General features: G+C 37.2%; 1 protein-coding gene across 11 annotated transcripts in view; it reads left to right on the top strand.

Annotated features, from left to right (window-relative positions):
• LOC140235664 (uncharacterized) overlaps positions 1 to 13,084 on the top strand; it is a 107,708-nt gene that overhangs the window by 54,040 nt on the left and 40,584 nt on the right. For 9 of the 11 annotated variants that reach the window (XM_072315682.1, XM_072315685.1, XM_072315683.1 and 6 more), the window contains one exon: positions 11,350 to 11,421. The exons of the other annotated variants lie outside the window; for them this stretch is intronic. In XM_072315682.1, the coding sequence (XP_072171783.1) occupies positions 11,350 to 11,421 (72 nt within the window). The remainder of the gene's footprint in view (positions 1 to 11,349; positions 11,422 to 13,084) is intronic. 11 annotated transcript variants of the gene reach the window in all.

Here is a 13,084-nt window from a genome sequence, read left to right as displayed (position 1 = left end):
ACAAATTAGTTATTGTACATGTACATGTATGCTATATCAAGGTCACAAGCTAGAATTTGCTCATTTTTTTTTTCATTTGATGAAAAAATATTGACTAGAGTAATTACAAATGGGCTAGAAATAGAGTGTCAGTATACTATATCTGCATGTGTAGACATCATGAGGACAGTGTTAATGCATGACGGAATCCAAACTAAGACATTTAATTGTAAATTGATAATTACTTTTATTTGTTTTATTTTAGCTTTTGCTGGGTACCTGAACCGGGAAAGTACCCACTTAGAAGTCTATTTCATTTGTTACATGTTGTAGCATGATTTGTGGAACTAAATATGACACTATGGGGAAATTTAAAGTCATTCCCATGAATGCATTTGTGCACTAAAGACAAATGTCCCATACGTAAGTTGAGCCATGTCCCATACGTAAGGTGTACTTTCGTTAATTAAACCAACTTCATGAAAATATGCTTTATTCTTTTGCAGTGAAACTTTGCTGAAAGATACTTCAGTATTGTACCTTTCTTCACTTCCAAACAGAACTTGATCAGTAAGGTACTTTCAGAGAATTTTCAGTTCAAACTTTATTTTGAAAAATCCAGTTTTTCTCTGGTCCCATACGTAAGTTGGCATATTTTTCTTAATAAAATAATCAACCCAAGGTCAAATGACACCAAACTTAAACACAATATTCTTCTCAAGGATACCAGTCCTCCTGATGATAAACAATAAAATCCAAGTGCTCCTTCATTACTTTTCAGAGGTTTGAAATCTCTGAATGTCCCATACGTAAGGTGCGCGATATCTTGGACTTGCCCTACAGTAAAAGTTGTTGTTGTTTTTTGGGTTCCTCATCTGTGGTAGAAGAATGCTCTGTTTACAGTGAAATTATGTTGTTCCTGAACCAGATGAAATTTGTGACCCACTACAACAAAAGGATCCTAAAGTCGCTGACGGCCGAGCAAAGAAAATCGAGTTTGAAGTCACATCATCAAAATTGGTCAAAACAATCAGATTTTTGTTTTTGGCATAATTTTGTAGTCTAATGTTTTGTCCATCATCTGCCGAAATTTCGAAGCTAAATGATCACAGGAAAGGCAAGAAATTAGCGTTTTTCTGGGCCATGATTTTCCGACTTTCAATGTAAAAGAAACGTGTCCGAAGATTTGGATTTAGCGCCGCAGCTAGACTCCGCCCCTGGCAACGAGGGAGTGATCTTATTGGTCAGTGCATGGCATCCTGATTATCGATTGGTCGTGCATAGACCGCTAGCGCTAAGCTTGACTGAACATGGCGGAGGTCGCTAGGAGCGTGCCTTCTATTGTCAGGCGGTGAAAACTGTCTCGGCTCCCCATGACCATGATAGCGTCGGAAGGACAACTTTGAAGGCGTTTTTCTCGAAACTCTGATTTCCTCAACCACTTGACATGCGCTGATAAAATCATCGATATCTCCGCAACCGAGTACTTTTATGAGTTGTGCTATACATGAAATTAAAGTAGAAGAGTACGAGAATAATATCATGCCATTTTCGGAAAATCGTCCTCCCCCAACTTTCGGATCCTTTTGTTGTAGCGGGTCACATTTTCTTTATATTTTTTTTTTTATCATTGCACATATGTGCAGATGTGACATAGCAAACTCATAAAATTCATAACTTTTAAACAGATGGTCTGATTTCTTCTAACTTTTACTGATTTATTCTACTAATATTGCTGCATTCACTCAATCCACACGAGGATTCTGGGTGAACTTTTCCTTTTAGAAATATATATCTTTAACTCTTCTGCTGAAGCTTGCTATCTGTCAAGCTATCTCTTTATCTCTTTTTTATTGATGTCTTCCAAATTACACCCATCTACTGTGACCAGCCTTCCAGAAACATTTCAGGGCCCTATCTTTCAAGACCTACATATCAGTGCCATCTATTCTGGAATGTACTCGACACTTGCATCATAGCAATCTATGGATGAATTGTTTCTTAAAGGACAAAACATATAAATGCAAATATTCATGAGGTTAGGGTTGCATAATAAGCCAAGAGTCAGTGCAGGGAGTTAAAGATCTTGGTGTAATCGAATAACTTAATTTGTTGACATTTGCTGTTGTTAGTTCACACAGATTGGCGAATTTCTTTGTAAAGTCGTAAGCAAAATAAGCATAGGGCCTATGAAGTAATCAGCACAGTTTGAAAATGTGTCATTAATGTTTTAAGTTCAGCTCAATGTATCTTTAAAAATATGCCAATAAATCAAGAGGTTTAAAGACTATAAAATTTTGTCTGTCTACCTGTACTGAAGAGTTATTTTTCAATATGTAATTTGTTGTTGTTGTTGTTGTTCCTGTAACAAGATGGATCATACAAGCACCCTTATGACAGAGTAGAAGTTGATATGACGCTTTAATCCTATCGGAGACTCTGTGTATGATACAGGGATGACTTCAGCAACTGTGAAGTTCCCCTGTACATCGACAATCTTTGTCTGTGGGAAATCTCATTCTGTTGCTCAGCCTTCTACAGTACCTCCTCCTGTAGCTCCAAAATTGTGTAATGAAAAGTAGATTGAGAAATTTATGAATCACTGTAACAAGAATATAATGCGCAAAATTTCTGCATCATGTGGATTTTTGTTACCTTCATCTGTTCCTTCATTCTATGCATTTGAGAGGGCAGGGAGCCTAGCGATCTTATCCAATGTAGTGTGTTTGCCAAGGGGAATAAGGATTGGCCACACACCTTTACAAACTCTACTAGTGCAATGTAGCCTTTATTTGAACATACAGTAATTCAATTAAATGCAGTCTAGTGAAGGAACTCATAGATTCAATTCTTACTAGAGAATTTTGAATGAATTTGAATGGCAGCAGTAACTGATTGAGGTAGGCAGGAGAATTAGCATCGTCATTAAAAAAAAAATGAAATAGAAAACTGATGTCTCTTCTGAAACTGGAGGTATATCTGATGGAAAATAGATATATATCTCATTTATATACCTTTGTTTCCTTGTCCATCCCATTCATTCCATAGAGGTATAAAGTCATTCATTAGTACAATGCCTTATCTGTTGCACGGTAGGGGAAACACAGTCCTTGATGTTGTCAGGTATATAAGAAATACTTTAAAAGTGGATACAAATCCACCGGTACTCGGTTCGCTGAGTGCCCGTGCTCGTGAGATTTCTCCCCGCAGGTATGTTAATGTTTACAAATTGATTGATGAGTGGGCTGCGTGTAACGGTAAAATGATTCCCCCAGTGCCTGCATTTGGGGATGATTTTGAAGCGGGTAATTGGGTTGGCCTACCTTGCTCCTACTCCCCCTCTCTTTCCATCCTTTTTATATCCATCTCCCCCTTATATATCTCTCACTCTCTTTCTCTCCTCTCTCCATCACTGTATAACTCTTCTGTCGTTTATATCTTTCTCTCTCACTCTATATATTTCTCTCTCTCTTCTGTCTCTCTTTCAGTTCCTTCTCTGCCTTCCTTCAGACTTTGACCATATTTCTTTCCTTTTCTCTTTTCTTTTTTTGCTGTATTTTTCTTTCATTCCTATGCCTTTCCAATCTCTTTCTCAGTTTATCTCATTCTTTCTATCTCACTCTCCAGTTCTAGTTCCTTCTTCTCATCTTCCCTACCTTCTTTCTTTCTCTCTTGTTCTCCTTCAATATGTCTGTTCCTTTCATTACCCTTCATCTATTCTTTGTTTCCCATCTCTCTCCCATATTTCCAGACTGTTTTCATCTCTTCTTTATATACCTCTTTCTCTCTCTCCCTCCCTTTATCTATCTTCCTATCTTTTCTCTTTCTTCCTCATCTTCTTTTTCTCCTTGACTGCTTGGCTCATCGCCTTGGAGACTCTACCTTGATAGATTCACCTTGCCCATCCGAGTCCTGTTTGCTCCATGTCGCTGGTGGAAGGGTTCCCCAATGTTTTTACAACTGCTCATAGGAGCCATTCCTTTACCCCTCCCTCATCCCCCTGCCCCCCTGCCCCCCCCCCCCCTCCCCCCATCTCCTCTTCTTCCACTCACCAACAGAAGTGTGTCAGTAGATCAGATCAAGCTGTGCCTATGTCCATCTGGATTGCTTTTAAAACATGTTCGTCCATGGCCATGTTTTCATGGATGTTAACCCCACTGATTTTTCTTCCACTGAAATCAAGATGTTGCAACCCCATAAATTGCCAGCAATATATTCAAGAGGAGTTTCCATGACAACTGTGCATGATTAGGTTGACTCTTTTCCTCGCCCAAACAACTATACATGGTGCATCCAAGTCTGAAATTAATTTGTGTGTGAACACTGCAGTATGTTTAGTACATTAATTAGGTTGCCAAATTGAGTCATTATGTTCTAAAATTGCCTTATCAAAATTAGATCTCCTTCTAATGTTATCCAAAGAAGCTTATTATCTGGAAGCAAAAATGCATGATGAAAATAGAATCTTTTCATTTTCTTGTTAAAAAACAGACTTACCCTTTGCTGAAAAATTAAAGACAATGATGGATCTGTCAAGGATCTTCTTTCTTCCCACTTTTATCTTGTTCCTCTTCCTTCTTTTTCTTTCCATTATCTGTTCCTTATTCTTTTCCAACCATCGTTTAAAATTGAATATGCCTCTCACGACTGTGGAGATTCCTTAAAATATTTTAGATTGTTTTAGGTGCTTAAGATAGTAATCTTTGAGTTGAAAAAAAAAAATCTCATGTCAAATTATCTTAAATCACTTTTATTTCGACAGAAATCGGTTTGAAGAGGTTTGACGGGATTTGGTCAATGTATATTTTTCATTCAAAATCATTTAATTTTCTTTCGTGAAGATAGGGATGTTTGCCAGAGATATTGAAATGGTGTGAGAAGAAATTTCTTTCTCAACCAGACACCGTGTGGAGGAGAGAGTGCTGGGGTGAGATACATGGAGTAGAAATCGGCGGTAGCTTCCAGAACAAGTCATCTCAAGTGTGAGTGGTATAGGAGAGAGAGAGAGAGCTGCCCTTGCCATATCCCTGTGGTATCACCAAGTAGTAGACCTGAGCTGCTTTAGTCCTTGTACGTCAAGTATGCCAGCTATGTCAGTCATTCAGTCAGGGCCACTCAGAAACAAGATTGTGTTTCTCGCTGCCGTGATGAAATATGTGCAACACTCCGGATACTGGGTGGAAGATACTGGTATATTTGTCCATTCTCGATTGTTCGCTCCCATTCGAGCGTATGGTGATGAGTCAAGCACATGTACACATACACAATGGTCAAGACAATGGCAGCAAAGATTTAGTGTCAGGCAGGGGGAAAAAAAAGAGAAGGTTCCAGACACGCATACTTAGGGATGGTAACAACTTTAAATGAATTGTCAGAAAAGCAATAAGAATAAGCAAAGAATTTCAGACAGGAAATTTATAGGTCAATATTAAGCCCATTAAAAGTTTTTTCTCCAAGCACATGTGTAAAGTTTTCAATCTTATTTGAATATCAATATTTCACAAACTAGCATGATTATGCTTTTAAAATTATGTCAATACCCAACCAATTGTAATTGATACATTTCATACATTGTGAGTGTGCTTCTTATATTACCTCCATCATCAAAGTAAATGGCTTTTTATTGAAAGACATAATGAAGGAGCGATCATCTTCATTAAGAAAGCGATGACCTGGTTTTAACCATCATAATATGAGCTTGTTGGATGTAGACATCGAGACTTCAAGAGGGACGTCTAATATCTTCACATTTTCTTTTTTGCATTTAAAGAAGAAGCCATGTCAACTGTAGTGAATTAACTCAGGAAGTACCATCATAAAGTACCATAAGTACCTCCTCATCTACACAAACTCTTTACATTTTGTATCGTGCTTTATATCTTTTACCCACTCAGACTCTGCTCAATGAGTGGCGACCGAACTATCTTTGATCGTATTATTAAGTGTATATGTGAAGCCATTATCCTCGTCAAGCATGTACTTACAATAATGGTCTCCTGCATTCCTATTACTCCTAGATTTGTTTAATTTGTCTTTTGAACAGATGGTACCTAAAATTTTATTTTCATTTAGTGCGTAAAGACATTTGCTCGAAATCATTTTGTACTATTAAGAAAAACAGTTTTATTTATTAAATGTTAACCATCAGCCAATGTCCATATAATTCACTGCTCAAATATTACTCAGGAACTTTGTTCAATTGGCTTTCTGTTATACTCTTGTACAAAAAAGGAATGCAGAAATCAAATCAAATCAAATCAAATCAAATTAACTCAAATTAACTCTTGTTTGTATGTCATGTAAGGAGGTCCTCCTCATATAGGACTGGTGATGCTTTCATATCTACCAAAGCAAGGGCAGAACCAGGCATTGGGCATTGCAAACTAAACACTCTATGCACTTGGCTTCGGTAGCTGGTTTTAACACGCAGTGACAGAAACATATGGCAAAAGCATGGGAGTGGGGCACATGCTCGCCTAATATACCTAACCAATGACCGGTAAAACATCACCTAGATGAAAGGACTTGACTTAAAGGAAGAGATTAGCAGAGACCTTGGAGGGTTGACATTGATTGATGATTGATTTACTTTAGCCCATAAAGGAAAGGAATACTTTATTATAAATGCATTGAAAGTGTGTATCATATTACATGTATATGATACACACTTTCATGCATTATTTAAGAAAAAGGTCTATTGTATTTGCAGTTGCTGACAATGTTCTTTATACCCTGCAAATAGCGTAATGTAATCTACAATCATGAAAAAGTGTTGCAGGGTGTATCAAAGCATGTGTCATGTGTAGCTAGAGAATGTTTTGAATTTCTAAAGGCAATTAAGAAAACATGTTCGACATTTCACAACCCAAGGTAGAATTGGTCATTGAGATACTAGTCAAATGTGTAGAAACACACATTTTGTATCACATGCTTGTTTGCATTATGAGATACTTAATACTGAGGTAGCCTTCCATGATGAAGATAAACTGAGGTGAACGTCCCTTCACAAAAGTCTCTTTCAGTTTTCACCTTATTAGTTCACCCAAAAGTGTAAGCCAATATATGGTTGATGGTACCTCCAGATTAAGCCATAAACAAAATATACAGGGCCAAAACAAAAACATAGTAAATCTCTTTAAGTATTTAAAGGCAGCATTCAAATGTCATGTGATTTGAAAAAAAAAGACACTCTTATGCTGGATGCAATTACTCAGTCTGCTTACATTTTACTTTCTTGTATTTCTTCCCATGTTCTTAAAGTTCTGTAATGTTCTATTTCACAATAAAGTCAGTAATGACGTATTTCTAGGAGTTTTAGTAGAAGCTGTTGCAATAACTGGATAGAAGAAAATATCCATCCTTAAATATCAGTGCTGTATGTTTTTTCTTGCCAGTCTACATAGTTCTCACACAGAGATAATCTTGTTGTTCTTGGCAAAATTCATCAATGACACAGTTCTCTGTCTCTGAGGGCCAGAATACATCAAAACTATCACCATTAGAACTACATCATAATCTATTTGCAACTGTTGCAGTTGAAACTGAGGAGTGTTTCATTCCCTGTTTTCAGTAGAGACCGTAAAATTTTGCATGATTGTTGTTCAGTGTTACAGTGTACGAGGAATGCCAAAGCGAGAAAGATGATTTTTGCAAGCCCTCGCAGATAGTTGGAATCTTTCTCATCTCTATTCTATCATTGCTGTTGAAATTTCTAGCCAAGAACTGCTTGAAAGGGGGGGGGGGGGCAAACAAATATATAGCCATAAAATGGAAATATTCTTGTAAGAAAAAATGAAAATCATATACCAACACCCTTCAATCTTTTCTGAAATTCCTTGATTTCACAAAATGAATGTGTGCTCTGCTTCGTTACAACACCTCTAGTCTGCTGAATCATTTGTCATTTGCTCTATATGCAAGAAATTCATTCATTGTAGTTTGAAGACAATTTCTCATGTGTACCAGCATAATAACAATTTTGTATTAGGGCTTTAAACCTTTAACCAAAATGGTGACAGAGAAATTTATGGGAAGGGAGTTAGTAGACAGGAAAACTGTCTAGTGACGGTAAAAGAGCTAGAGAAGAAATTCTTGTTGTATGCAGTATCAGAGGTGTAGAGAGAAGAAGTGAGAGGGATGGGAAGATAAAGTATATGGCTAGAATATAGGAGAAAGATCTTTTAGAAGGAGTAGGAACAAATGTCTGAAACAGGAAAATGAAAGTAAGGAGGAGGGAGAAGGAGAAGTAATACAGAGAAAGTTAGAGATAGACAGAGAAAGGGAGAGAGACTTGTGAGAGAAAATTGGGTGAGAGACATTGTGAGGAGTATACCATGTAGACGGAAAGAACTAGAAAAGCATTTAGAGAGCACAGACCTCCCCCAAGCAGCTCATTTTCAGTCATACAAGAATGCTGAAAATCGCCCAATTTTGCAATGATAGCTAAAAAAAAAATAATGATGATAATAATGATAAAATAAGCTGAGAAGTGTTTACCTCATCGGCTTCCTGCTGTGTGGTGCCTCGAACAGCAGAGCACATGATTTACTGTACGAGCTGAAATTTTCGCGTACAGATATTTTCGCGAATTGCTACTGGGAGGACATTTGCGCGTGTTGTTAATTTCGCGGTTGCGACGGTCTAACTGAACGTAACTATTTGCGCATTGTTATATTCGCGTGTTGTTATTTTCGCGGTTCAAAGGCGATTCGCGAAATTCGCGAAAAAACCACCGCGAAAATTTCAGCTCGTACAGTATTGATGCGCATTTGCCAACCTTGCATGCCCGTAGCTTGAAATCCAAGTTCATTGACCCTGTATGCCAAAAGGTAGAAAATACTTCAAAAATTCATAAAAACTGTCAGATCACTACCAAAATTTGATCATCTGTTTCTTATGTCATGCTCAACTTTTCCTGTAAGTTTCATTCCAATCTGTGTACAGCTTTTTGAGTTATTTTGCAAACAGACAAACCAACTCTGACAAAAACGTAACTTCCATGGCGGAGGTAATTACATGTACAATAAAGATGATGTAGGAAAAATATGTGAAAAAGGAGAGACAAATGATCAAGGGAGAGAGTAATGAAAGAGAGAAGGGAAAAGAACAAAAGAGGCAGTAGAGAGAGCAAGATAGAGTAAAAGAGAATGAGAGGGAGAGATAGGGAGGTATATGTTACTATTGAAATTTCTGCACATTTTGCTTTTAGACCAGACACTATCCTGAAAATAAAAGCATGCAAATATTTCTTCTTGCTATAATGTTCCACAAATTAACATCTTCTTGACTTTGTGGATACTCTAAATTTATTTCACCCGGCCGAATGCAAAAATGTATAGCTTGTGTGAAAATATCCACTTTGCTGTACATAGAAATATGTGCAAAGGAAAAGGAGCAGAGATATGGGGAGGGGGAAGTGATGGAGATAGGAAGATAGAAAAAGAGAGAGGGATAGAACGAGAAAAGAAAGAAGAAGTAGAGAAGGAGAGAAATGACAGGGGGAGGTCAAAGTAGGTACCTCTGCACTAATCTCTGAAAGGTTACCGTGAAGTGTCAAAGCCTAGGACGTCTTCCTTCATTCCCCAACCCGCTCGTCACTCCCTCAGAAAGATGAGGAGGATGCGTATGTTTGTGTAAGAAATGCCATGCATTCTTGACACCAGCTTCCGAGAAAACAAAAAGGAAAAAAAGAAAGAAAAATTACTCTTCCGTCTCCATAGAATGTGAAAGTTGAGCCATGCAATGCAGACAAGGCCACTTAACTGTCAAGTTGCTATGGTCTCTTCAGGCTAACTCAGCCTTGCCAATCATCCTGGCATTTTGAATTTTTTGCTGAATGTTTTCTTCAACTTGATGAGGGCCAGTAAAGCAAATGTTAAGTGACATAATTGTATTTGGACCACTAGTCAAAATCTGGTACATGAAATAAAAAACTCATATAAGCAAGCGAAGTTTGTTAGTTATAATCCTTGGTCTGTTTAGGTGATTTTCAAGCCATTCATAACCATCTGAAATTGCAATGGTTTCCACAAATCAGCTGTAAGTGTCCTTATTCTTCTTCCATTTGTACTGTACTGTGAAGTGCAATCATCTCGGAATTAACTTCAAATGTACATGAACATTTTCTTTGATCATCTGTGATATACACATTTGATGTTAACTCACAACCCCACCCCCACCCCCCGCCCTGTTTTACTTACAATAATGAAGTACTAAAAGTACATGTAGGACCCTATTGATGATAATTTATCTGACATTCAAGATACACCTAATGTTTTCCCTGTAATTATGCCACGTTTCCTTTTGTGGAGCTTGTGCAAAGGGGTTTAAAGGGTGTGTACAGTTCTGGTCGTGGTGAGGATTTAGCTTTTAACGTTTTGCGAGATATTCAGAAACCACTCTATGAGATGTCAAAGAGCATGCAGTTCTAAGGGGTATCAAAAGTTTATTCGATGAAAATTGGTTTTGAAATGGCTGAGATATCCAAAAACAAGGTGAAACAAAGAGATCCTAATAAAGTTGTGGCATGTCGCCTTTTATTATTAGCACTTTTTTGGATATCTCAGTCATTTGAAAACCAATTTTCATCAAATAAACGTTGAATCCTTCTTAAAATTACATGCTCTTTCATATTTCATAAGAGGTTTTTCATTATCTCACTTAGAAATGTTCAAAACATGAATCCCCACCTCAACCAGTACTGTACAGTCCCTTTAACTTCTGGATATGAAGTGAGAGTTTCCTGTGAGTGAGTTGTGTAATACTTTGAAGACATTTGAAAAACTCCTCTTTTTTTTCACTAGAGATGTTGAGTTGAAACATCTCATTATGATGCCAAAGAAACTTACATGTACATCCTGTACCTTTTTACCATTTTAGACAAGTGATGTCTGTTTGTCTGACAGAAATTGACGCAGATAATGCGTTCTAACTGGCAAAGTTCTGTGATCATACATGACTAGTATCTGAAGAATCATTACTGAACAAGATCAGAAGAGTATCTTCACAGGGGGAATCTGTCCTTTTTTCCATGTTAAATGTGTGAAGACTTCTTGGTCCTCTGTGTTGACATTTGTATTACATCTTGTTCTTCCTCTAATGTGTTCTGTTGCCAGGGGAGTGTCTCTTTGTAGACCTATTTCATCGTCTTCACATTTTGTTCACGAGTGTACATCAGCAGTTCTCATGTCTTTATTCATTTTTACCAAATCATGCAACTTTATTTCCAAGCATGCTTGCTCATTCATCTTTACTCTCTCACTCTTTCTTGTGATGCACATTTTTCCATCTCGTTGTTTTGAAGTGGTCTCTTATTTTTCCGTCTTGAACCTCTCCACCTTTGCATGACTGCATCGTGATTCCTGTGTCTAGTCAACGTATGTTCCTCGTCGCCGTCGGCAACGGGAGGAGAACAACAATGATTCAGCCACAACAAAGATTGAGGTATTTTGTTGCTCAAGAGAAGTGATAGTTCTGTAGTATTGCTGTGTAGTAGTACAGCTGGCTTATTTCAGAGGAAGATTTCACTTCTTAAAATTATGATTTAGTTTTAATTGAGATGTGGCTTCAGGTTTTTATCTTTTTGTGTGAGATGATGAAAAACCTCCTATAAAATGTGAAAGAGGAGACAATTCCTAGAGTATTTTAGAAATGATTTGATGGAAGTGGGCTTTCAAATGACTGAAATAACCAAAAACAAAGAGGTCCTAATAAAAGGTGGGACCCACCTTTTACTAGGACCACTTTCTTTTACTTTATTGTTTGATATGTCAGCCATGTCAAAACCAGTTTTCATCAAATTGTAAGGTCTTTAATATTTTGTAAGTTGTTTCTAATCATCTTGCAAAAAGTTGAAACATGAATCCCCTGTCTCAACCAAAACATGTCATCCATTTAAGCAGTACCAAATATGTGGTTCTTCATTGACTTGCTTGGGTTTTAATTTTACTTTCATGTTCTTTACTTCTCATATGTGGATATTTAATATACTTTTTCACATATTCAGTGAAATGTTCTTAAAGAGCAATAAGGATACAAAGGTGAGAATAGTATACTGGTACTCTGTCGTCCCATTTTATCTAAGTTGTAATTACTTCAAAATCTCAACAAAATATGGCCATTTTTGTCAAGTACTCCTCATGTGCAGTTATGCATTAGCTCCAGGAATGCAGCATAATTTGTTGTTGTTATTTTAAAGATCGAAAGAAGAGAGAGAGAGAGAAATGGGGCCCTATACAAATAATTTGCCCCAGACAGCACTTATAACATAAAACAAACATTATAGATCTTAAAGAGATATAAACAAGAATATTAAATGCATACCAAGTCTCCTCGAGGGAGCTCATATCGTCTCCACGAGGGAGCTCATATTGTCTCCACAAAGGAGCTCATAAATTCTCCACGAGGGAGCTCATATTGTCTCCATAAAGGAGCTCATTACATCTCCACGAGGGAGCTCATATGATATTGATGAATACCTCATATTCTTCAGACTAACTCAAATAACTGCACAATACATGCGCGCGTGTACCGCACACAAACTCATCCACGTGCACACACTCAACCACATACACACACCTCCAACCACGCACAGACACACCCATATCATGGTTCAACCCAAAATAATGTACAGTATTTAAATAGAGCACACACACAATGATATCTTTTTTACAAAATAGATAAAATTACTATAACTGTATCATTATTTCGAAAGAAAGAAGAAGAAGAAAAAAAATATATATACAGTGTTTATATCAAGGAGCTCTAAGGCGTTGATACAGAAAAATATTTGCAGCAAACAACGGAGAAATATGATACAGATATAATCCTGGAATCAAAGACGTATGAGTATACCTGCGGGCTTCAAGCCCCCAAAAATAAAAAAGTACATAAAAAAAAGTACAAAAAAAAAATAAAAAGTACATTTCTGGAATGCAGCATAACATATCTTTTCGTGATTAATGTCACTGTATCAATTTGTATACTTATGTAATTATCTTTCCCTTTCTTTCAATCCTTCACTGCAAAAAGTCCGGTGTTAGATATGAAACACTGAGCTGGTGTTAAATTTCCGGTGCTCATTCATGGTGTTAGATTAACACCTCTG

This window comes from Diadema setosum, chromosome 12 (genome assembly GCF_964275005.1).
Source record: "Diadema setosum chromosome 12, eeDiaSeto1, whole genome shotgun sequence".
Taxonomy (NCBI): domain Eukaryota; kingdom Metazoa; phylum Echinodermata; class Echinoidea; order Diadematoida; family Diadematidae; genus Diadema; species Diadema setosum.
Note: the sequence above shows the minus strand (reverse complement) of the source record. Positions and strands in the feature narration are given on the sequence as shown.